The sequence below is a fragment of the Pleuronectes platessa genome, chromosome 12 (genome assembly GCF_947347685.1).
Source record: "Pleuronectes platessa chromosome 12, fPlePla1.1, whole genome shotgun sequence".
Lineage (NCBI taxonomy): Eukaryota > Metazoa > Chordata > Actinopteri > Pleuronectiformes > Pleuronectidae > Pleuronectes > Pleuronectes platessa.
In genome coordinates, this window is record NC_070637.1 from 22,041,567 (window position 1) to 22,064,573 (window position 23,007).

The following is a 23,007-nucleotide window of genomic DNA, read 5'->3' on the forward strand; positions in this document are numbered from 1 at the left end:
CATGCCTAAACTTAAACAAACAAACCATATTTTAGTAATTTTCCGTCGTTCACCTGCAGACTCAGTGTGCTTTACAAATACAAAACCCACCAACAAACTAATGCACAAAAAACAAACAAATACACATATTCTAATAACTGACTGGTGAACTGCATCCATTTACTATACAACAGCAGAATTAACAGGAGTTAGACTGGTTCTCTGTAGATGCTCATAATACTTTGACCTCATGTAACGTATCCAGTGCATTTCCCCGTCCCATTATACCGATATTAAATATTAATACAATGTATTCTACAGTGCATTAGAGTGTAGTGAAGAATCTGAATACACCCTCCATCGTTTTTAGTTCCAGGGCTCCATGTAGTGGATGAAAAGTGACCTATCCTTTCACTAATTCATGCCCAACATTAAAGATCTTCACCCGCTGCTTAACGTGATTGTTGCCAAATGGAAAAATAGAAAAAAGAAAATACTAAACTCTTCCAAACTGTGGTAGACAACCATTGTAACTTTAATACAAGAACACAACCAGTACGGGCTCTGGTATGTGCGGCCTCCAGCCCCAAGTTCAACTTTGCCTCAAGGTATTTAGCCTTAGATGGAGTTTACCACTGGCTTTGGTCAGTATTAGAAAAGTTCACAGAGGTCATATATATATATTCACACACCCCAATAAAATAAAATGTTATGTTTCTTATCTTCCTCCAGCAACGGATCATCTCACTGCTCACCCCTGAATTATTTTCCTCTTTTCTTCTGGGTCTTCATCTCTTGTTGCTCCGGTTCGACTGTTTTTTTAATCACTCTGATGTATGAAAATATTAATAATGAATGAGCATAATTAATTATTAAACATGGTTAATACAGTTCTACATCAGTGAGGAGTCAACCCTGACAGGGAATTGAAGGAGTTTTCAGCTTACAGTTAACAATCTTTAATATAATTTGATTATTTACATGGTAATTTAATGTTGAGTCAGAACGTCTAAACCTGACAACAAAAACAATGAATAATGGGTAAGTATACCGACTCACACGCCTTTCTATGTCTTCAGACTGCTTGGGTGATGTCACTTCCTCAATTGTCAATGGACTCATCCATTATTGTTCAGAGGGGTGACTGTGAAGGTTGCATTTGCACAGATCATTCATGTACCAATTCCTTCAATATATAATTTTCCTCGTGTCCATCATTTGTCTTCCTTTCAGCCATTTTCTTTCAATAGCATCTCTTTTCCTGTCCATCCCTCATCCTTTCATTCTTTCCATGCACAGCAAAGTAAAAAAACATCCAGACCACGTTATCTCATCCAGTTTTAGTTTAATTCATTTTTAGAAAAAGAAAAAGAAATCTCTCCACTTCAGTACATACACATTGCACAAGGCAGGGAGCCTTTTGTTAATCGTCTTTTCTTTTTTTTTTAAAACCCTTTCTTCCTTTCTTTATTTTCCAAACCAGAGTTAAAAGCAGCAGCAGAACTGATGCCAACAACCAGCAGTGGGATCCTCGAAGGTTCACACTCGGATCCAGATCACGGAGAAGCCGAGGTGAGGAACCGGCGTCGAACTCCAGCAGACAGAAAACGGGCATCAGGACCGCGGTGTTCTCACGTTAAACATAAAACACAACAAATTGTAGAGGAAATGTCCAATTTAACCAACACTCCTCCTAAAAAGACTTTTATTTCAGTTGTCAATCACAGTTCAGAATTTCCAACGCATTTAAAATATATTAAAGTGACAATAAATGTAAAGTTTTCCTATCAGACAGTCTGCAGAACTTTAGACAATCACAAAAACATGTTGAAATATATCTATTCCTAAACAAAAATCCCATCAACCATCTACCAAGAGGAAATCAACACACATTTCTTCACGTATTCTTCTAACAACCAATCACCGCAGCTCTGGTAAAGATTCTGATGAGTGTGATAAAGCTGCAGAGAGAAGTTGGTTTGTCTCGATGCGTCGTGTTCTGTCTGCTCTGAGGCCCTGACCCGCTGAATCCACTTCATCAACAGACAGATTGCTGGTGTAGAATATATCATATTAATACTATTTACAAAAAAAATCTCTGTACAATTAAATACACAAGGGTTGAAACAGTTTTTTTTTTTCCCCCTGCCAGTCAAGCATTCAAGAGGAGAGTTTAAAGAGTGGATGTGTTCATGCAACAGGATGTTCGACCTCCGGAAAAGGATTTAGTTAAGGGGGGGGGGGGGGGGGGTGAAACAATATAAGACGAGGAACAGGTCACAAGGAACACTGACTGACACCAGTGTGACAAGGTTGGAAAACAACAAGGCGTTTACTTTTCTCTATCTACCCTGAAGTAACTCTATGAGAAGATAAAACACCAGAATATACCAACTACCACTTTTACACACAGTTTGGAAAAAGGCGGAGGTCCGTCATGAAACATTCAAAAAAACAAAACTTCTCTCCATCGCGGCGCTCGCACTGAAACAACAGTCGACCACACCCTGTTGCAAACATCCACATTAAATAGAGTTAACGACTCAATCAGCAGGACACAAACTCTCCGTCCAGACTCCAACCGGAGGGAACTAACAGGGTTGCATATGTTTTTAAAAAACACATATTAACAAACGGGTCAAATTAACTGTGACGGTTCAGAGATGAGTTAGTTAAAGGGGACACACGTGCTGCTGCATAGCCTTTTAGTTAGATCCCACTATGGATGAAGTTAGCTTTGTTATTCAGCGGGTACTTTAAACCAAAGAAATTCACACTGATCTGGGACGTGAACCCGACAACAGGTCGCGGAGGTTCAAACCCTCACGTCAACTATCAGGTTTTAAAAACAAACAACATCCTCACTCGGGATAACGGGAAAGAAATCATTGCTTTAAAAGTGATGATCGACTTCTCAGTGGATCTGTGCTGTAGAGAACGTTTCAAACACTTTAGAGATGTGATACTGCTTCGACTGAACATTCACACAGTTTATGTAAAGGTTTTAAATTCTAGGACTGAGCATTCGGGCCACAAACTTTTTGGACTTTAATCTATAAATCTTATTCAAAAGGGATTTCTAAGGTTGTTTAGATTAAAGATTTTGGATCCAGGAACTCTGGCATCACGGGTTCTGCATTTTCTTTATTCTCGCAATATTATTTTATTCCGGAAATCTCTGATTTACTTTCTTCAATAGGCCCCAACGCTCAGTCTTAAAATCCTTTAGTTCTTTTGCAGATTGAAACAAAGAAGCTGCAGCGATAGATTAGAACAATATTAGGTTCAAGAATAGTAAAGTATCTGAAGCAATGATATTACTGTTTCAAATTAGTGTAATGATGTTAGAACTTGTAATTTCACCATCACTAAACACAGGAGAACTTTAAAAACAACATGAAAAAACAACTTTAAAACACAGGTCATCAATATTCTGCAGACTTTGTTTATCATATTTAAATGTTTCCTGTTTGTCTTCCTTTATCTATTTCCAATAACAGATTGCACTGACCTCAGGTCTGAGCTAAATAGTGAAAAGCCCAGAATAAATGTTGAAACCACGCGTTTTTAAAAAGCTTCTGCAGGACAGTGATGATGTGTGTTTTTAAAAGGTTCCACTTCTATAAGTGCTGCACATCACAGCAGGGTTTTACATTTCAACAATCACACTGGTTCTTTTTGTGCCAACAGAGAAAATAAAATAAATTCACCACAACAGTATTTTCAAATGACATGAAAAGCACATTCACTCACATTGCTTGTCAAAAGCAGGATCAAAATTGAAAAAAAAAAAAAAAATTGTTCCCAAATCAAACTGTTGCCAAAACCATTGAAAAGTTCTCGTCTCAGATTTGAGAGGAAACACGTTGAAGCAGGAGAACCGTGAAAACCAAAACACTGGGCTTCAAACTGTTAATGTGTGTTAACTGCACTGAATCCTCTGTTACAGTATTATGGCAAAACACAAAAAAAGAAGAAGACAGAAAGCAAAGAGTGAAAGCTGAACATAAAAGAACAACACATTGAGGTAAAGTTGAGAAACCACACAGGAAACCGAAGGGCACGAACGTGGGATAAAACACACGGCGAAGGCAACAGATCGGGGATTTCAGAATAAAAGAGAAGGTGGCACGAGATAACCGACGGCCGAGCGGCGCCCGACCGGTCGAGGCCACGGACACATCATCCAGACATGAGCTGGAGGAGAAAAGGCAAAGTCTGAGGATAAGAGAAATAGATGAGAAAGCACCTGAACAGAATATCTGCAGCATCACGATGGAGCACACGGAGGATTAAATACTTGAAATGGTATCAAACCGCAGATTTACCTGCGTGAGCGTTGGCATTTAATAAGCCAAGAGACTTAATGTAACCACAGGGGAAGAAACGACTCTCAGTATATTAAACTACAGAGGGCGCTCTCTGCTAAGAGTGATTATTCCATTATTCATTCGCAAGTATAAAGAAATTCTCCAGCTTAACTTTTTAAAATGTTACATATGGTGAGTTGCATTGGATAAAACCTCACTCACGTCATTAATCAGAGAAAACCGCAGTCGGTCGATTCAGAGTACCTGCACAACGCTCAGCCTGCTAGTCAGGGCTTCCCCTTCATTATTCCAGTGCTGGGCTGTAGCACCTCGGCTCAGAGACACAGAGAAGAGCCACAAAGCAAAGCGTGTCAGCAGTGAGGATCTGAAGGGATCCGTGGAAAGTAAAAGGCAAGAAGACGGAGGTAATAAATACACACAACAGGCTGCGGGGTCCAGTTCTTTACAGCGAACAGAGATTAGAGGCTGTTGTGGAGGCTCAGGGTGAAGGAGGTGTGTGTGTGTGGGGGGGGGGGGGGGGTAGAGCGCAACACTCGTGGTCCAGTTATCATCTCAATGAATTCAACATGCTTCACTGCCAGCGTCTCGTGAGCTCACGGGTGAAGCAGCAGCGTCTTTTCAGCTGTCAGACTTTAGTATGTGCATGTAATGTAAAATTGCAACTTCACATAATGTTTGCAGATCAGTTTTCAGTCTCCTGTAAGTGTAGGGTTACAGTTCTTCCCCACTGTTTCTCTAGATGTCGTCTAAGCAGCAGCACGATGACGACAAACCGCCAATCAGCAAATTTACACAAACAGTAAATGAGCGGATTGTGTTGCTGGCAAATTTGCATCTGTGTATTTTGCAGGAGGGACGACACAGGCCGTCAAGCATCCTGGTCCCTATTGTCTCCCAGCAGGTGACGGCATTCTTCTGCATATGCGTCAAGAGCTTTTTATAAATGCCCGGTTTCACATGGCGCGTTAGCATCACACTGGCTCAGCCCGAGAGCCTCGTCGCATCACAATGCTTCACCCAAACAAGGCAGCAGGAAGCTAGAGGAGCTACAGGACGAGGAATCAGGCCAACGAGCGGCTGAAGTGTCCTCGAGCTGGACACTGACGAGGCGAAGAGGAAAAGAAAAGACGATTCCCAACAGAGAGAAACTAAATCCCACAGTGTTTCAAACACAAACAGGGGTCGCTGAGACCGACTGGCGAGAAGACACTTCTACGACCCGGCTGTAGCACAAACTACTGGAAGACAATGTCTTGGTCCCGCTGGGTAACACTGAACTCAGCAGGTGAGGCGTGAACGTGTTAATGATGAGCTGAAGGTAGATGGAGGAGAGATGGACAAAAAAAACAAAAAGGCCATTTGTAGTGGAACAACACAGAGAGAATAAAGACTGTTTATCTGCCTCCTCTGTGTAGGAGGCAGGCGTTGAACGAATCTCAATAGGATTTGGCTTCAGTGCACTTCCCTAAAAAGACTGAGGTGTCCTGGGCCACTTTTTGTGCAACAACAAAATGCCTCCCGAGCCTCAGCTAATGCCAAAATGTCCGAAACGTTTGTCTATTTCTGTCCGTCTGCGAGCCGACAGGTGACGGCCGGAGGCGACGTGATGCTGCTGTGAGTCTCTGGGGGTTAAACATGCTCAGTCACTCATTAGAGAGCAACTTCATTTCTGTGTTGACATAGTATCTTGTTGCACAAATAGTCGACAGGGACACCACAGCCTCCAGGACTTAATGCTACAGTAGGTTTTCTCACACACTCACACGCACATGCACACAGACACACACAGCGTAACAAAGATCACTGAAACACTCCGTGTCTCCCGACAGGAATCCACAGAGCAGCAGAAAATTACAGGAAACCATAAATTAAAGATCACAATATTAAAACCTCTACGATAGGCCGACTCTATTTGGGAAATTAAGAAGATTCACGTTAGAGGTTATCACTATTTACACATGTTAAATTATTAAAATGGCTTTTTTCAGTTTCTGTGTCCCCCGCTCAGTGTTCCTTTAGTGGCCTCTGAGAACGGGACCTTTCAGCAGCGTCAAAAGTGGACGACGTCACATCATCCAGAGGTGGAGACATCGTCCTGTCGAGGGACGATGATGTCACGCAGCGGCCTTTAAGGGTCTTCTGTTGTCTTGTGCAGCTCCATCAGTGCACCCACGGCCCCGAAGTAACCCTGAAAACAAGGCAATGGATTATTAGAGCTTTTGTTTTTGAATTTCCTACATGGATTTACGTGTGATATATTAGTCAAGTGCTAACCTCATGTTCCAGGAAGAGGGCTCGTAGTTGTCCTTTGGACCAGAAGTCCATGGCGTAGGCCAGAAGCTTTGTGGAGACCGTGTTGATGCGAAGGAAGTTCCCAACGAACACAACTCGCTCGATTTTCTACAAAGAAGACAGACGGGAAGAAATTTTGAAAAAACAGAAAACATTAACACACGTGCTTTGATGGGCTCGGGGGTTAAGATGCCAATCATTAACCACAAACCTCATATTTGACAACTCCTCACCTTCAACAGAAATTACCAAAAAGCCAAATACTTAGAACTGTTTTCTCAATCAATGGAATGTATGCGCTATAAAAAGTCAGAAAACACGTGAAAACATTGATTTTTTTTTTTAAGTCCAATGTGACACTTCCTTTTCTTGTTTTGTCATTTAGCCGACTCACATTGACAAAATCACAGATATAATCAATGATAAATTCCTGATAATGTGATTTTTTTGAAATATTGAAAGGGACCAGAATCTGAGACAAATGACACTCCTCTTCCAGACCACACGGTGGTGCCAGAGAGCAGGCAAACTAGTTCTGACACAAACAAACCACTTGACCTCTGCATCCTGATAAACTGAGAAGCTTTGAAGGCTTTGATGAAGACAGTACAGAAGATTTACACAAGGATTTTTGCATAACAACAATATTTTGGGGACTTTGGGGACATAGATTTGTTTACCTACTCACTTATGATTCTTGTTAAAAGGTCAAATAAATATTTTATAACAAAAGAGCAGGTATGGTTTGAGTGTCTACATTTTAAACCTGAATCTATAGAAGGGCGACACTTTCTAACATCAACGGTTAAAATTACAACATATTCTAAACAAACTGATTTTATAGTTCATATCGGAAAACTGCAGCTGGTGGAAGTGTTGTGCGTGTGTGTGTCCTCGCTGCATGTCTGTGTGCAGTGATAGCCCTGTACAATGCTGCTTGATCGCCATGCCACAAGGCAACACTGTAAAGAAGCTCAACGCACACAGAAAGACTCCAGGCTGATCGCACATCTGAAACATCTTCATATCCAGCTTTAAAAGTGGCTCCATTTATTATTCAACTACTCACCTGTTTACTTCAATTCGGATGTTTTCTTTAGCTTTAATGGTTCAGCACCAAAATGAGCCTTTTTTTAATTGTGGCGCTGTGACAAATGTGATTCATTAGAAAAGCTATGAATTAGGAATAAGTGTGTGTTTGCGAGTGTGTGTGTACCTCATTGACAGCACACATCCGTGCAATGGATCCTATATTATTAGTGATGGTGACCAGCGTGGCTCTGGCCAAGTCTTCCTTAGAAATGCTGTCTCGCTTGTCTTTGCTCATCATGTGACCAAAACTGTAAAAGAAACATTTCACATGTCAACAACAATATAAACAAATATAAAACACACACTAACATACACGAACACACACAGTGACACAGCTTCTACCTGTAATGAATCTTTATTAATAACAAAAACCGCAGACACAGAAAATGACCTCTGCAAATGTCGAAGCAACCTTCAGATCAATAGTGACAACACAGTGTTGTTTGGCAATTTGTGCGTGTGTGTGTGTGCGTGCGTGCGTGCGTGTCCGTGTGCGTGTGCGTGTGCTTATAACAGAATAAAACACCCTGAGAATAAACAGTGATACAAATCTGCTGACTGTGATTAAACCCATTTTTTTCACTTTGCTTTATGGATCAACCTTTGGACACAGTTTACTGTACACATTCTCAACCCAGATTAGCAAGTAGAGTTCTGAGTTAGCATGTGTAGTTCATGCTGCTATTACCACTCAGATACACCTCTATGTCATTCTGAGACTTTTATATTCCTTTTGTTTAGTTTTTTGCAGCTTTGCACTGTGGCATATTAGAATCAATCATCACTCGCTCTGAATGTTTCTAGACATTTTCCTGTTGTATTGTCACGTGGGCTAACTCAGATATGTCACCAGGCTGCTGGCAGGAAAAGCTCCAGGAAATGTCAAGACAAACTGCCTCTCAAACTCACCTGGATGCGACAGCAGAGCCCTGCAGGCCAAAGCGCTCGTAGTCTCCTCCGTAGATGTCTTTCACCAGCTTGTCCACGTTGGTGGAGTCGCCCTTTTCGGCCATTTCCAACGCCTCCTCGAACGTCTCGCATCCCGTCAGCAGGCAGCAGAGGCCCAGGAATGTTCCACCTCCCAGACTGAAAGGTAAAAACAAAGCCCGGTAAGATAATATGAGCGAGACAAAAGGGGAATTAAGTTTACACACAAGAGAAGAGTGGACGAAGAAGAGTGTTTTCATTGTGTTAAGTCTTTCAGAATAATTCACCCCCTAAAGATTTAAGTGGTTCAACCTGCAGGAGTTTCTCAAGGTTTGTGTTTTGTTGCATGCATGGTGAAATGAGATAATAGTTTCTCCCTTTGACCCGAATGTCAGTTTGAAAAATGTTCTTTCTGTAAGAGAAAACTATTGTGACCACTTAAGGAGCCTGAAACTATTTGTTCGGCTTGCGATTGAAAAACGAGATACACAAGCTTTCAACACGTTTTACACACACACACACGCGCGCACGCGCACACACACACACACGCACACGCACACGCGCGCACACGCACACGCGCACACACACACACGCACGCACACGCACGCACACGCACGCGCACGCACGTCTGAGAGCAGCTAATGAGACACAGTTGTACTTTACAGAACAAGGAAGTAACAAATGATGCAGTGACAACCCAAGCAGATGAGGCTGATAGTGTTGGTACCTTTACTCAAAAGATAATCTTCCTGAGAGCAACCGCAGATAAGGTCACTGTGTTGCACACTGATAACAAACCGTCTAATAACACATCCTTGTCTGTATTGAATCATCATCATCATCATCATCATCAAACAGGCTGAATGGCTTATTACACGACTGGAGACTTGTGCTACTAATAAAAAACAGCTGCCTGCTTGAATAGTGAATATAGTCAACTTAGTGATGACCACTTCTAAAGAATTCCAATCATTTTCTCTCTTCCTCTCTCCTCTGTTTCCCCGTACCACCCTCCTCCTCCGCCTCCTCTCTCTCCCCCATTTCTCTCATCTCACCCCATCAGGTCGAGGCAGATGGCTGCAAAAACATTGAGTCCATTTCTGTTGGAAGTTTCTTTCTCACCGCTGTCGCCAAGTGGTTGCTCTTTGTGGGAACTGTTGGGTTTCTCTATAATGTTCTCTTTTAAACTCATTCTTTTCAATGGCATCTGCATACAAAAGATGTTTTTCTCTGCTCCGAGCAAAGCACAAGGAAACTTGCACGTCCGGTTGACAGCCCGGCACAGAATGCACAATAAATAAATAAATGGAATTCAATTTTTTTATATTGAAGATCTTTGAAGATCTTTGTAGATTAAGTAAAGAATTCTTAATGTTGCTCCCTTTTTCCTCTTCCAGGGAAACTGTGACACACACACACAGCTGGGCTGTTTTCCAACTGTCCCCCGTCTAATCACAGTCGACCTCCTCAGCTACATAAATGAGGTAAACAGTGTGATAACAGATAAAGATGACTGGAGTTCAAACAGCTGATGACTTCTAGTGAAGCTCAAACATAATTTGCTTCCTAGTAATCTCAGCTTTTACCACTTCTCTGTTATGAATAACAGGCTGTGTTATTGTTGAATGGGGCCGACTGTAGATTGTGTTGTCTTGAAATACGATGCTGTGAGACGTAATCTGATACTCAGCCACGGGAGTCACATGATAAGCCCCTGGCGTTTTGTCTGCTGCTCTCTCTCTCCCTCTCTCTCTCTCTCTCGTGATTGTGTGAATATTAACTTGTGTTTCCACTTGTCATTATTTTGTAACTGACTTTTTGAATGTTATCTTCTTTTTCATATTGTACAATCAAACAACATACTTTATAAACGTTTGTGTGTCTGTCTGCTCCTCCTCACCTGGTCCCAGTCACCCGTTTGTAGTCGCTCGGCGAGTGCACGGCCATGATGGAGACCCCGGAGCCGATGTTGACCAGCAGCATGGGGAAGGGGTTATCCAGGGTGCAGGTCTTCTTCACGCAGCTCTGGGTGTCTGACGGGTTCTGGAAGTAGTAGCCCTCGGGGTGTCCGTTGAAGCCCACCCGGTCGACGTACAGCAGTCCACGAATCAGGCAGTCCAGCTCGTCTAGCTTCAGCAGCTCCAGGTCGGCCATCTGCACCACAAAGTGAGGACGTTTAAAATATGTGAATAAACATTAAAGTAACACATCCAGAGGACTGAATGAATAAAACTAAAGGTTTATCACATTGATCCGAAACATCCATAAATCTATAAAGCTAATAATGATTTTCAAAGAAAGAGATAAGTAGGCTTCAGTTCGAGCTGCAGATCCCAGGACAGTTCAAAGATCTTCCTGCTGACAGGGTCAACGAACTCATGTAAACACTCGCTTCAGGAGAGGCCCTGTTCACACCTGGTGTTAACTTCCATCTCAGGTGACCCGATCACAAGTGGACAGCTCCGAGCTCATTTCTGCCACACACTTACCGTTCTGAAGTCGTTCTCGAACTTGTAGGCCCCGCCTCCGGTGGCGCAGAGTGTCGTGTGCAGGCTGGAGAAGTTCTTGTCACGTCCCATCTGGATGAAACGGGGCATGGCCTGTGTAGGGAAGCGAATGAAGTGCAGGTTCCCCGTCCTGCCGCACATGGTCAGGTTCCTCAACTCCAGGTGGACGTCACGGACCCCCGTTTTACCTGAGCGAGGTATATTTACAATATAGGATTCTCTCGCCACACTCTTCACTCCTCTATGGTTTATTCTCACAAACTTCCACTATCTCCCATTCAATAGATCACATGACATTTTACCTTTAATTAAGAAATAATTTCATTTTATTGGGACCCAGTCTGAAAACAAATGTGTGAATAAATATTTAAAAAAATAGGCTCAACTGGAAATCACATATTAATATGATTTCATGTAAAATAGAAAGAAATATAGGGATTAGTGTACACTCTTCTTATATTACTCCCGTTTTGCCTTAGACAAGTTATATATCTGCAAATATATAAAGACAAACACACTCTAAACAGCTAAATAAAGGATTTATTAACGACATAAAGGATTTCTTATGATTATGTTTATGTCAGATACAGGGAGAACACAGAATCCCCCTTTTCAAGATCTTCCATTTCTGTTTCTCACATTGATAACTTCAGCTTGGTCCGTTTATCTGATGTCATCAGTCTTTTGTCTTTAGTAGTAATGTCAGTTTACGGTATGTTCAACTCACACACCTGGATGTTCAGTACGCGTAACACACTTTATTAACAAGCTGTGTTCGACTGCTAAAGTGCGGTCGACATGAGTTTTCCATGTGCATGTGTGTGTGTACCTACCATAGGCCACGTTTGAGGTGAGGTAGCGGCGGATGGACTTCAGGTTTTCCACTTCTTCCTGTTCTTCCTCTGCAGTGATATCGACCGGCTCAAAGTACACCAACTTCACCAGGGTGCCACCGATGTCCATACCGAACCAGGGGAAGGCTGGAGAGGAAGACAAAGAGGAAGTTATGTAAACAACTGTTTGTTTTTGAACACAAGAAGTAACAGATCAAAATGATCAAACCCAGGAGTTGAGCCATGTGAATAACCAACATCTCTAAAGCTGATTATTTACTTGCTAAATTAATACATTCAGTCTAACCCAGATTCTTTGTTTTGGTTTTATGGAGATTTGATAAATAGGATCCATTATGTTAATGGCCAACGGAAACACAATATCTGGTATGTGATACTGAATAGAAGCCCACTAATGGACTCTTGAGAACCACAGTGCCACAAAAATAACCACAAAGTCTAGTGTGATTCATTCGTATCTTATCATGACTTCAGTATCATATCCTGGAACTGACACAGTTTACAAGAACGGATTGTTTTTCAAATAACTTTTCCAGAAAATGTGGCTAAATTATCTGATTTCAGCTTTTTTTACATGTGAATATTTTCTGGTTTCTTAAATCATCTACGACAGCAAACTCAATATCTTTGGACGTAAGGGAAGTTTATCTATTTTATTGACCATACGAAAGCAGTATTTGAGAAGATTTAACCAGTAAATGGTTGCAGATACATTTTCAGTTGACTGATCGATCCTTGTTTCGCTGTATGAAACCTTCTGGAGCGGACGACACAGCTCGGAGAGGAGAACCTGGTCCGGACGGTCTCAGTTTGGTAGAACATCGAGTTCAGTTCAAGACGTTTAGAAAAAAAGAAAAACCACCGCCTCTCGTCAAGAGCCACAGTTTCCATGGTAACAGACAACCCCTGCCCCCCCCCCCATCTTCTCCTCCGCTCTCTCTGTCTCACACACTCCTCAGCCTCATATTCTCCCTTTCATTTATCCTTTCTCTCCATCCCGTTCTCATTCACCATCAATCTTTATCCCTCTCTTTCTCTGTCGACAACTGCATCCCTCTCTCTCTCTCGTCTGGTTTCTTCCTCTTTTCTCCCCCCTTTCTCCTTCTCTCCATCTCCAGCTTGCTTCTCGTCTCGGAATCGATTTAATTAAATTCAAGTCAGATTTACTGGTGTGGACGGAAGAGGACAGCTGCTGCTGAGACGTTTTTAAATGCACCACAAAGCAACAGCGTTATTCAACTTAGAGGTGCATCAGCCTTTCTAACAGGCTTTATTACCTTGATAATTAAAGCTGAAAGGATTAGCTACTTAATCAATTAGTCAACTGCAAATCTAGTTTAATTATCATTTCATTCAGGCCGCGAATATGACAAACATTGACCAGTTCCAGTGTCTTGTGTCTGATTTACGACAGCGTAAAATTAATATTGTCAAGTTGTGAACAAAAGAAACAATCTGAAGATGTCACGTTGGGATCATGCAGTTTCATTTGGACCAATCAGCGAGTCCACAACTCAGAACAATGAAAACCCTGTGCAACTGTTTAAGACAACACATGGTCACTATGGCTGCGGAGAACAACAGCATTCTGCTAAAGAATGCATTCAATGAAAGTATTCGGTGCATGAGGATTGGCTGGCCCACTCTGCATAGAAGACACTACAAAACCATGCTCCTGCATATACACAAGCTGATCATATAGAAAAACCATAGTACTTCATACATAAAAACATTTTTCATATAGAAAAATGACATCAGTCAACACAAGCTCTCTCCCTGGTATCAGTCCATATGTTGGCCAATATAAACGGATAGACTTTTACTTTGTAGAGTAAACAAAGCATGTTTTTATTTTATGTTAAAAAACTAAATTATATCCATATGGTTGAGCTTTTAGGGCCCGAGCACTGACAGGCACAGACACGTATTCTGGAGGAATTTTCAATGGGCGTCGCAAAATGGCTCAACTCCTGCAGTGACAGTGGTCAAAGATCAAAGGAATCATGTCTTGCAAAGGTGACATCTCTCTGTCTCTCTCAGAATTTGGACATTTCCTCAAACCGTGTAAACATTGAGGTTCGGCGAAGGTTCATCCTTCGCAAAAGGAGACGATGTTGTCATAACTCTGCTCTGCATTGTCCTATCACCACCAAACTTTTGTCTGATTATCAGAGTCCAAGCCTGAACAGCTCTATGTGTCAATATTTCATCATCTATTTCAGGGAAAACGCATGCAAAGCCTGAAAAGGTATGTGCTCGGGCCGCCCAGTGCTGCTTTGCAGTCCTAGAAGTTTGAGAAATTGTATTTTATAGTTGGTACTTTCAAGGGTTGAGTAATTCTGGTTTTAATTATTGTTATTAGGTGACTTTACATGATTTTTTGAAGGTATTACTTTTTGATTCAAATTCGTTTTCCCTAAATACATAGCTGGAAGCAGCAAGTAGTTAACTTAGCCTAAAGCAAGTATTGGAAGTAGTTGGTTAAAACAAAAACTGATGGCAAATAGACTATCATTGGTTGGCCGTGTCTGCTTAGTCTTACACGTCCACTTAAATTTAAAACAAGTCGAGATGGAAAAACACACAGCACAACCAATTATATAAGCAAACGCAAAAACTACTTTCAGCCAACACAACCAAAAACACTGTGTCGTGGACTACTGCATATTCACGCACACAATTCAGGTTTTTCCAATGGACCTCGCAAAATTGAATCAGAATTTTTATCACGATATTGGCATCAGCCACCAGATATCTATATTGGCCCGGCTCTACTTGACCTTGAAATTGACATAAAACCTATAATAATAAATAAATAATAAATAATAAACCTAATTTATTATTCCTGTTACAAATAGAACCTGAGATGTTGCCGGGATTGTTTTATGTGTCAGTCGGCGACAGTGTTGTATTGACCCGTGTTAAACGAGGAGCACTGGAGCACTGAAACCTCTCGGGGTAACTGAGTCCATGTGAGTGACCAGTATCACCACCACCGCTGCTCCGTCACACACCTGCTGCTGGGGTCCGGTTACCTTTAGCAGGAGTCAACTCTCTCCTCCTTCGCTGTTTGGTTGACTCTTTCTCGTCGTCCCCTCTCACCTACTGACCTCCTCTGATGGCTGTCAACACAACCTCAAGGTATTCAACTCTTGAAGGTTCTCTTGCCTAATTTTGAAAACACTTCTATGGATTGTTCCAATAAGTTGTCTGATTGTATCATTTGCATTTGTGAAATTTATTTTAAGATCTGACTCAAACCTACCATTGGATAAACCAGGATTAAGATAATTATCCTATCTGATATTATTCAAAGGTAAAAGCATCACTGCAAGAGACCAGGATAACTTTTTGGTCTTTTCTTACCTAGTAGTTTGAGATTCATGGATTTTTGGTTGAGGAAAACCAGACAATTAACTTTTTTCTACATAATAAACAATCAAAAATCAGCTAAATAAATAAAAAAAAAAATAATCTGTCTTTGACGCCTCTCAGCAAAGTACAGAAATAAGGTGAAAAGGCATCAGTAGTAGTCTTTTGCTTTGCCTTTTCATAAGTACAAAAGTTAATCGACAACCGGACTATTTCCTTATCGTGTCAATGAGTACTTGTAGATTCAGATAACAAAAGTGTAAACTCCATTGAGTGCAAGGCAATAATTGTATTGTTCAACCTCATGTGCAAAAAAAGTGAAATTATATTTCAGGTTTTTTTTTTTCTCTACTTGAAACAAGCAAAGAACGAGCGCAGCCTTTGTTATCCAATATGAAATCAATGATTTAAAAGAGTAAAGATCCTCATAAGGAGTTCATTGTAAGGATCAGACATCATGTTACTACTTTACATCCATTGACTGCGTTTCTCCTGTGATCATTCTCCTTATGCAGTGGAAAAACAACAAACAGTGACTACATCATTAATGCATGATGCCACGGGAAACGTTACAGCTTCCATTACATTTGCTTGACTTCAGTGATGCATGGACGCCCTGGCTGAAAAGACTTAACATGCCTTCTTTCATTCTTGTGGCTGAATAAACACATGCTTTTTTATAAAAATACTCCAGAAACTAAAATGAAGCATTCTGTCTTGTAATTCCTAATTTCCTTGACCCTCCCCACAGTCGTTACACATGTTAAAACACAACAATAAAGCGCAACTGAGGGAAGAAGAAAAGAAAATGTGTGTAACCTACGTGGACCACAAGGTGCCCACTTACCCAGGGTTTCCATTTAAAAAGCACAACCATATACACACGTTGACGGACACACACTAACACACAGTGTCCAGTCAAAGGTCAGTGTGACAAAGAGTAGTTAACAAGTGATCTGTGTCCTTGTAGGTGAAGGGTCTCATGGCCTCACACACCTCATGTGATACCCCGTCTAAAAGCATCTACAGTTTGACTTGAATTACAAACAGGTAGTAAAGGGATTCATTTATAAATAAATAATTTTTTTCCGCCACACTCACTGTTCAGCTTTCACACACACACAAACACACAACCTCAGGATTATCAGCAACAACTATTTCTATTAAATTTCCTCTTGCTTAACCTTTAATCTCTGGTTTCAAAGAGAGGCTTGTTGTGTGTGTGTGTGTGTGTGTGTGTGTGTGTGTGTGTGTGAGAGAGTGAGTGTGAGTAAGTGCTTTGTGCAGAGCAAGACAAAAACAACACTCGTACAGCCTGTTTGTGTGATAAGAGGAAAATCAACAACTGGACAGCTGAACACTGTGTGTGTATATATATATATAAGATATAATGAAGATATATATACACTCATTACAAAGCCAAGCATCACTGCAGGTTCAGTAGAATTCCAAAGATATTTAATTTACAATGATGCCAATAGAGCTTCTGACCATCAATTGATTGAATACTTGTTTCAGCTTTAGATTTAATATGTTTTAGAGAGTTAATGTAGTAAAATTAGACATTTGAAAATACCAGTGTGGGAAACGTTTCCCAGTTTTCTTACATTTTAAAGAGCGAATGATTCACTAAAGATAAACATTAGCTAAAGCTCTAAGACACCACTCCTTTCACTCATTTTCCAACCAGTCATACTCTACAACTACTTTCACCACTACTGCAGTCCTGCTACTACACATATACTAGTATTATATACACGTACTACAACATATGAAGGAATATCAGAGTTCAGGAATGACTTACTCGTCCCTGTCATTGAAGATAACATGAAGTAGCCCTGTAGAGAATAACCAGTGAAGAGCCACATTATCTCTGAAGTTACAAGCAGAGACAGTTTGTATCCATAGTTTTAAAGTGTACTTACCGGACTTGGTCCTGTTTGTTACTTTAGTACAGTGTGGTTATATGTGTATCGTTGAGAAAGAACTACAATACATGGACACTTTACAAACCTTGCATGTCCATGTCCTCTTGGAAAAGTAACTTTAAAGCTCAATGGAAGCAGTGTCAGATATACTTCATCAGAATAAAGTTGACGTTTTTCTTTCTTTGCACAGAAAGAAGGAGGAGTCTGGGTTGATTTTCAGGTGTGACATGGATCTAAAAGTTCGGCTCATCTTGATTTTCATTTACAAATACCCTCTTTTCCTCCTTACATCACCCACACTGACATTTGATTCTCAGGTAAAACATTGACTTGCCCTGTGGCATGTTGAAGTTTCACCAAATTTAACATACACACTCACTTACTGTTTGTACAAATGAGCTGGAAACTAGCCTGAAACGCCCTGATGTACACGTTATTCTCTTTAAAATGACAAAGTAAATTTGGTTTCAGTTGTAAGTTATAAGTCACCCAAATATTGTCTTCCTTAAAAATCTTTATCTTTAACTAGCTGTGAGAGCTGCCTAGTCTTCTGTTTTCTGTGAGCCAACACAACAGATGGAATGTGCAACACACCTCCTTCAAAGCCAATTGGAGACATCAGTCTTCAGGGTTTGCTCGGGACACACATACGTACAAACACAATGTACACAAAAGCTGTTTCCTTCTCTTTCGTCTACTGTAATCGTTCTTCCCTGAGCCCAAGGCTGTTAGACTGACTTTGATCACCTGTCCCCCTTCTCTGCTGCTGAGGACCACACCCAGTAGATCACATTTAGTGCGGTAAGGTAAGGTCACGCACCAGGATCAGGCCAGGGCTTACAAAAAACTACAAACCTGTGTGTGTGGGGGGGGGGAAAGTGAAGTAGCAACATGACACCTGTGTTTGTGTACACACTGTCAACAACCACTAAATGACAGCACAATCCTTCTTCTTAGACATTACATCTGTGAAACGTATAGCTCAATGAATAGGAGCCAAAATGCCCACTTTCCATTTTCAAGCAACCTTAAGTATGATACCAAGCTCAGTGCATTTAATAAGCGACCCAATACAACCACATTTTAGAAACGGAATTTGCACAATTTCAGTCTCCATTATTCCTATTCCTGTTTTTTGCTCTGTGTTGAAACGATGCTGTGGAATTCCCCTAAATTACCTTGTTCCCGAATGTAAAAAGATGGGTATGAAAAAGGAAACTTTAGTTCAGTCACAGAAGCGACGAGGCCCGAAAATTAGGCCTGTTGAAATTTAAATAAAGGCAATTCTGTTCTGGGAGACATTTGGTGAAATTATACAACCAAGTTGTTGTCCGGTGTAAACAAGAGGAACTACTGGCAGTGATACCTAAAATAAAAGAATAACAACCCCCCAATTCTAAACCCCCTGAAACCCGGAGCAGAGAAAGGACAAAAGTGAAAAAAATCACATCCCCGAGGGGAATACATTCCAGGATTGGCCTCTGTGAGGAAAAGCTTAGAGGGTTATCTGAGTTTATCGGAACGGCTGGCCTCCATCCAAGGATGTGCCATAAAGCACAGCTTCTCTGACCAGACATTTCAAAGTTTACTCATGACATGTTCCATAATTATGTAATACCTATACTCACTCTGGTTCAGGGTCCTACTTTACTCTAGACTCCTACACATCACAACAAACCACAGAGGAGGACTCACTGCACATGGACACTGACAGTTTACTGTACCATCACACTTTTCCAGTAATTTGATTATCACTAATCACAAGACCACATGATGCAAGATCACAAGAAAAAGGTCAGTGCGTCTTACAAATACAGACCCAGTATCCAGACTACATTCTGTGACCAATTGATCGTCTACGTTTCTTTGTCATCAATACAAGGTCCTGTTCATTTTCATTCACGTGGTGATTCTCTAACTACACGTTTCACATTCAATAGGAAGGAGACAGTCTGTGCTGAAATTCACATTGAGAGGGTTTTTTTCGGTGTGAAGGACACATTTCAAATTTCTATGGAATCATATTTCAGGTAATCAAGAAGAGAAAGGACACTGTACGGTGCTTGAACAACAGCGTTCACAGTGTATCACCAGATAACTGGCAAAGAGGACTAATGTGCTCGTCACTTCATTTACTAAAGTCAACATGAATTGAAGCTGAAGCTGTGATCAGCTGGTCTCACACAGGCATAACCAGACCCAGTGTATGACACAGGTAAACAAACCCTTAGTCACTCTACAAAACACAACAAACACTATAACACCCTGTAGATAGACCTATACGATATGTGATTAACTGCACCGTGAAGTAGTGAAGTGCTTCTGAGTACTGCATGTGATATGTAGAGATGTTCGGGTACAGATACCAGAGCCAGAGAGTAAAAGGTCAAATTGATGCTAATCCCATCTCAACTCTTGCTGTGGGAGATTTACAAAGAAAGTGAACTTGTTATATTAAATTAAACCAATTAATCTCAAACTATAGAGCAACCCTGTCATTACAAGATCAGAAAATCAGGCTACAGAAGAAAACAATGACCACCAGTGACAGTGATGACAGTCACAACCATTAATTTGAAAGCTGAAAACAAAACCAATTGCTTTGACCAAAACAGGAGCTGTGAGGAAGTTTGGTTATTTCCCAGAAATGGAAAACCACCAGTTGTCTGCAAAAGCACCAACCAGTCCATTGAAATCAGTGTACACACCATCACAGTCTGTCTGATGAGGCGTTAATCAATGAAGATCACCAACTTGGGAGAATAAGAAACAAATGATTGGATTTCAGAGCCTAAAATCAAATTATAAAAGAAGATAATTTTTTGGGAATTTAAAGTTAGAAATTAGGATACCTGTGTGCAATGAAAGATGAATCATCTCACACTTACCAGGCTTCTTTTCACTTATAAGCTTCATGGTGAGGCAGAATATGAGCTCACTGACATACAAAAGAAAGAATATATATAAAAAAGGATTGTTAAAACTCGTCCGGAGCAAAGAGGAATCACAGCCTCAGACTTCACGCGGAGAAACGCTCAGAATTCTCCATTCTGCTGTGAAACAAGTTTTTCCAGGAAGATCTTTTTTACTCGCACCATCCGAAGGACCCAGTGAATCAGGGGGCGGGGTCAAGGCTCTTTCACCCTGCCTTCTGAAGACAGGAGGCGGCCGCTAATTGGCTGAGTCAAGCCAAACCCACTTATCAGGAGCTTTTCCACCACAGGGGAACCGACCAATCGCAGGGCTGCAAATGCAACCTGAGGGTGCATAGAAACTAAAGGGGATGGGGGGGATGATAACCCATAACAACCAATCTGATCAGGAGTATCGATCGTGATTGAATAGCCGCAGAGTCACGAGGGCTGCGGTTAACCCAGGGGCATGGAGCACGGTGCCTGGCTGTCGGTGCCTGGTTGCAGCAAGACATCGGCTCGTTGTGCAAAACAAACCCCGGCTGATTACACAGTTTCCCCTGATTGCACGCATGCATTCGCCCCACAGGGAAATCATGTCAGACGATGATCACATATCTGATAAGAGCTCTTGCTAAACCACCCGCCCCCACTGCCACCCCCACCATCCCCAGGCTGGTTTGACACTTACGGGGTCTGTTCCGTCTCACCGACTCAGTCCTCCGCCGCAGCCTGCACCTCTTGGCCGGGGAGCCGTTGCACTCCGGTTCCTCGCCGCGGTGCAGGTGGTGCATGCTGTCAAACGAGCTGCAGCCGCCGCCGCCGCCTCCTCCTCCGCTGCTGCTGCTGCTGCTGCTGTGTCCGGGGCTCGAGCCGAACCCAGCGCCGCTGCAGCAGCCGCCGTTCGCCGCCACAGCGACGTGGCCATTGCACCCCCGCTGGCTCTGCCCGTTGTTGACATGAAAAGGTCCCGACGCTCCCTTCTTGTCCATCATTGACTTCGCTTTATCCATGGCGGCAGCTCCTAGTCTTTCGCCTAGCTTAGCTTAGCATCTGCGGGAGACGAACCGTCGAATCCCCGCCGCTGGCAGTGACAAGCTGGGGTGGGAGGGGGTGAGGACGCTGTTAGCTTAGCTTAGCTTAGCTGATATTAGCACAGCTAACCGAGACACCGCAAATCGCTCCCGGGATGAAACGTTGCTGTTGACCGGAAGACGTCGAGCTAAAACCTAACACACATTATTGTTCAATTGTGTGAAATACAATAAGAAACCAAGCGGCGCTAAAATCCAGTGTTTCCTCTGAGGTCACTCGCGGTCATTTCCCCACATTGAGATCCTGGCAGGCGCAGCAGCGGCAGCCTGTGTGTGTGTCTGAGTGTGTGTCTATGTGGGTGCGCACCGCTACGTCACACCAGCTCCTCCAACCGAGTACCGAACCCGTTCACCTCCTCCGACCGGTTTTCTCTCAGCGCCGCAGGAGCATCACACACTAATGCTACTCTCTCAAATACAAAGAGGGGGACTCGAACTGTGTCGCCTGCACATACACACTCACACAAAGGGACCCCAGTCGGTGCAGCTGTGCCCGCTTTATTCACCCTCATTCCCCGCAGTCATGTGCGCACAGAGCCGCCAACATGTCAGCCACTGTGTGACTCTGTCGTCACCCTGTTGTTGCGTGGAAAGGCACTAATGCAAATTCATTCACTGACGACATGTGCTTTTCCTCCTGCTGCTTGGCAGGTGGTGTGTGTGTGTGTGTGTGTGTGTGTGTGTGTGTGTGTGTGTGTGTGTGCGCGCGTGCGTTGGTTTCCAGTCACACATCTGAGCCTGTGGGGCAACAACACAGCACACACACCAGTGGTAGAGTCACACTGAGGCTCAGGCCAGAACAATCCGAGATGCAAAGGTCAAAGAACCACAATCTCAGTTTGATAAAGGAAAACAATGACCGGGGGAAGTTGAACCTTTGGGGAAAAGTTTTAATGGATATATAGAAAATGTACCCAAGAAAAAGTACCGCATTAACTGTTATATTTGAGCACACATACAGTAAGTATTTGCATATTACAGCATATCCCCTGAGGCATTGGTCTATTACATAATTTACTGCACCAACTGTGTATTTGGTTAATATTAAAATCGTAAAGAGCCTCTTATAAATTCTCCTTAAAATGTAGTTCAGGCATCTGTTAATATATTGTATGTAAAGGAGGGCAGGTGAAATGTACTCAAAAGTAAAGATACATGAAAAAATTTACTTAATAACAGTAACTCAGTAAATGTCCTTTGTTGATCTTTCGGTCTTTCTTGGCCTGAATTTCAGTTTTCAAAAGCCACACAGGTTTCTGGAGATATGTTAAACTATAATAATAATAATAATAATAATAATAATAATTGATGTCATTATAATTGATGAGAGGGCTGTAAGCAAAGACAACGCAGAAAACTGGTTATGCAGTCACATGATACATAAAAAACGGACATAACCATAATATAATTAAATAATCATACTGTAACAAAGCAGCACAGTCACAACTGCAATTCACCGAGTAGTTATGTAAAACCATAAGAACTACAATAAAGATAAAGAAAAATATTGCACCATCATGTTACAACCTCAAATGTAAAGTTAGATGTGGAGCAGTGCAGATGAGGGGCTAATATCGTAATGTCATAATTAACACTTTATCAAACAATAAAAACTGGAGATTAACTGCAAAGATCATCACCATACTGATTTATATACAAGCAGAGACTTTGATATACATCATGTCTCTAACTCACTTAAGATAAAGACATACATATAAA

General features: G+C 41.8%; 1 protein-coding gene across 2 annotated transcripts; it reads right to left on the minus strand.

Annotated features, from left to right (window-relative positions):
- Positions 1-1,304: 1,304 nt before the first annotated feature.
- On the minus strand, positions 1,305-21,790 carry pank1a (pantothenate kinase 1a). 2 transcript variants are annotated; one of them, XM_053436142.1, is made up of 8 exons: positions 20,886-21,790; positions 11,962-12,108; positions 11,111-11,316; positions 10,522-10,775; positions 8,604-8,780; positions 7,819-7,942; positions 6,585-6,710; positions 1,305-6,498 (listed from the first exon to the last, which is right to left on the minus strand). In XM_053436142.1, exons 1-8 carry the CDS (start codon positions 21,205-21,207, stop codon positions 6,439-6,441), a joined length of 1,416 nt encoding a protein of 471 aa, XP_053292117.1. In that variant the 5' UTR covers positions 21,208-21,790; the 3' UTR covers positions 1,305-6,438. The 2 variants fall into 2 exon arrangements, with proteins under 2 accessions (XP_053292117.1, XP_053292118.1); XM_053436143.1 differs by lacking the exon at positions 20,886-21,790 and adding an exon at positions 20,171-20,399.
- Positions 21,791-23,007: the final 1,217 nt, after the last annotated feature.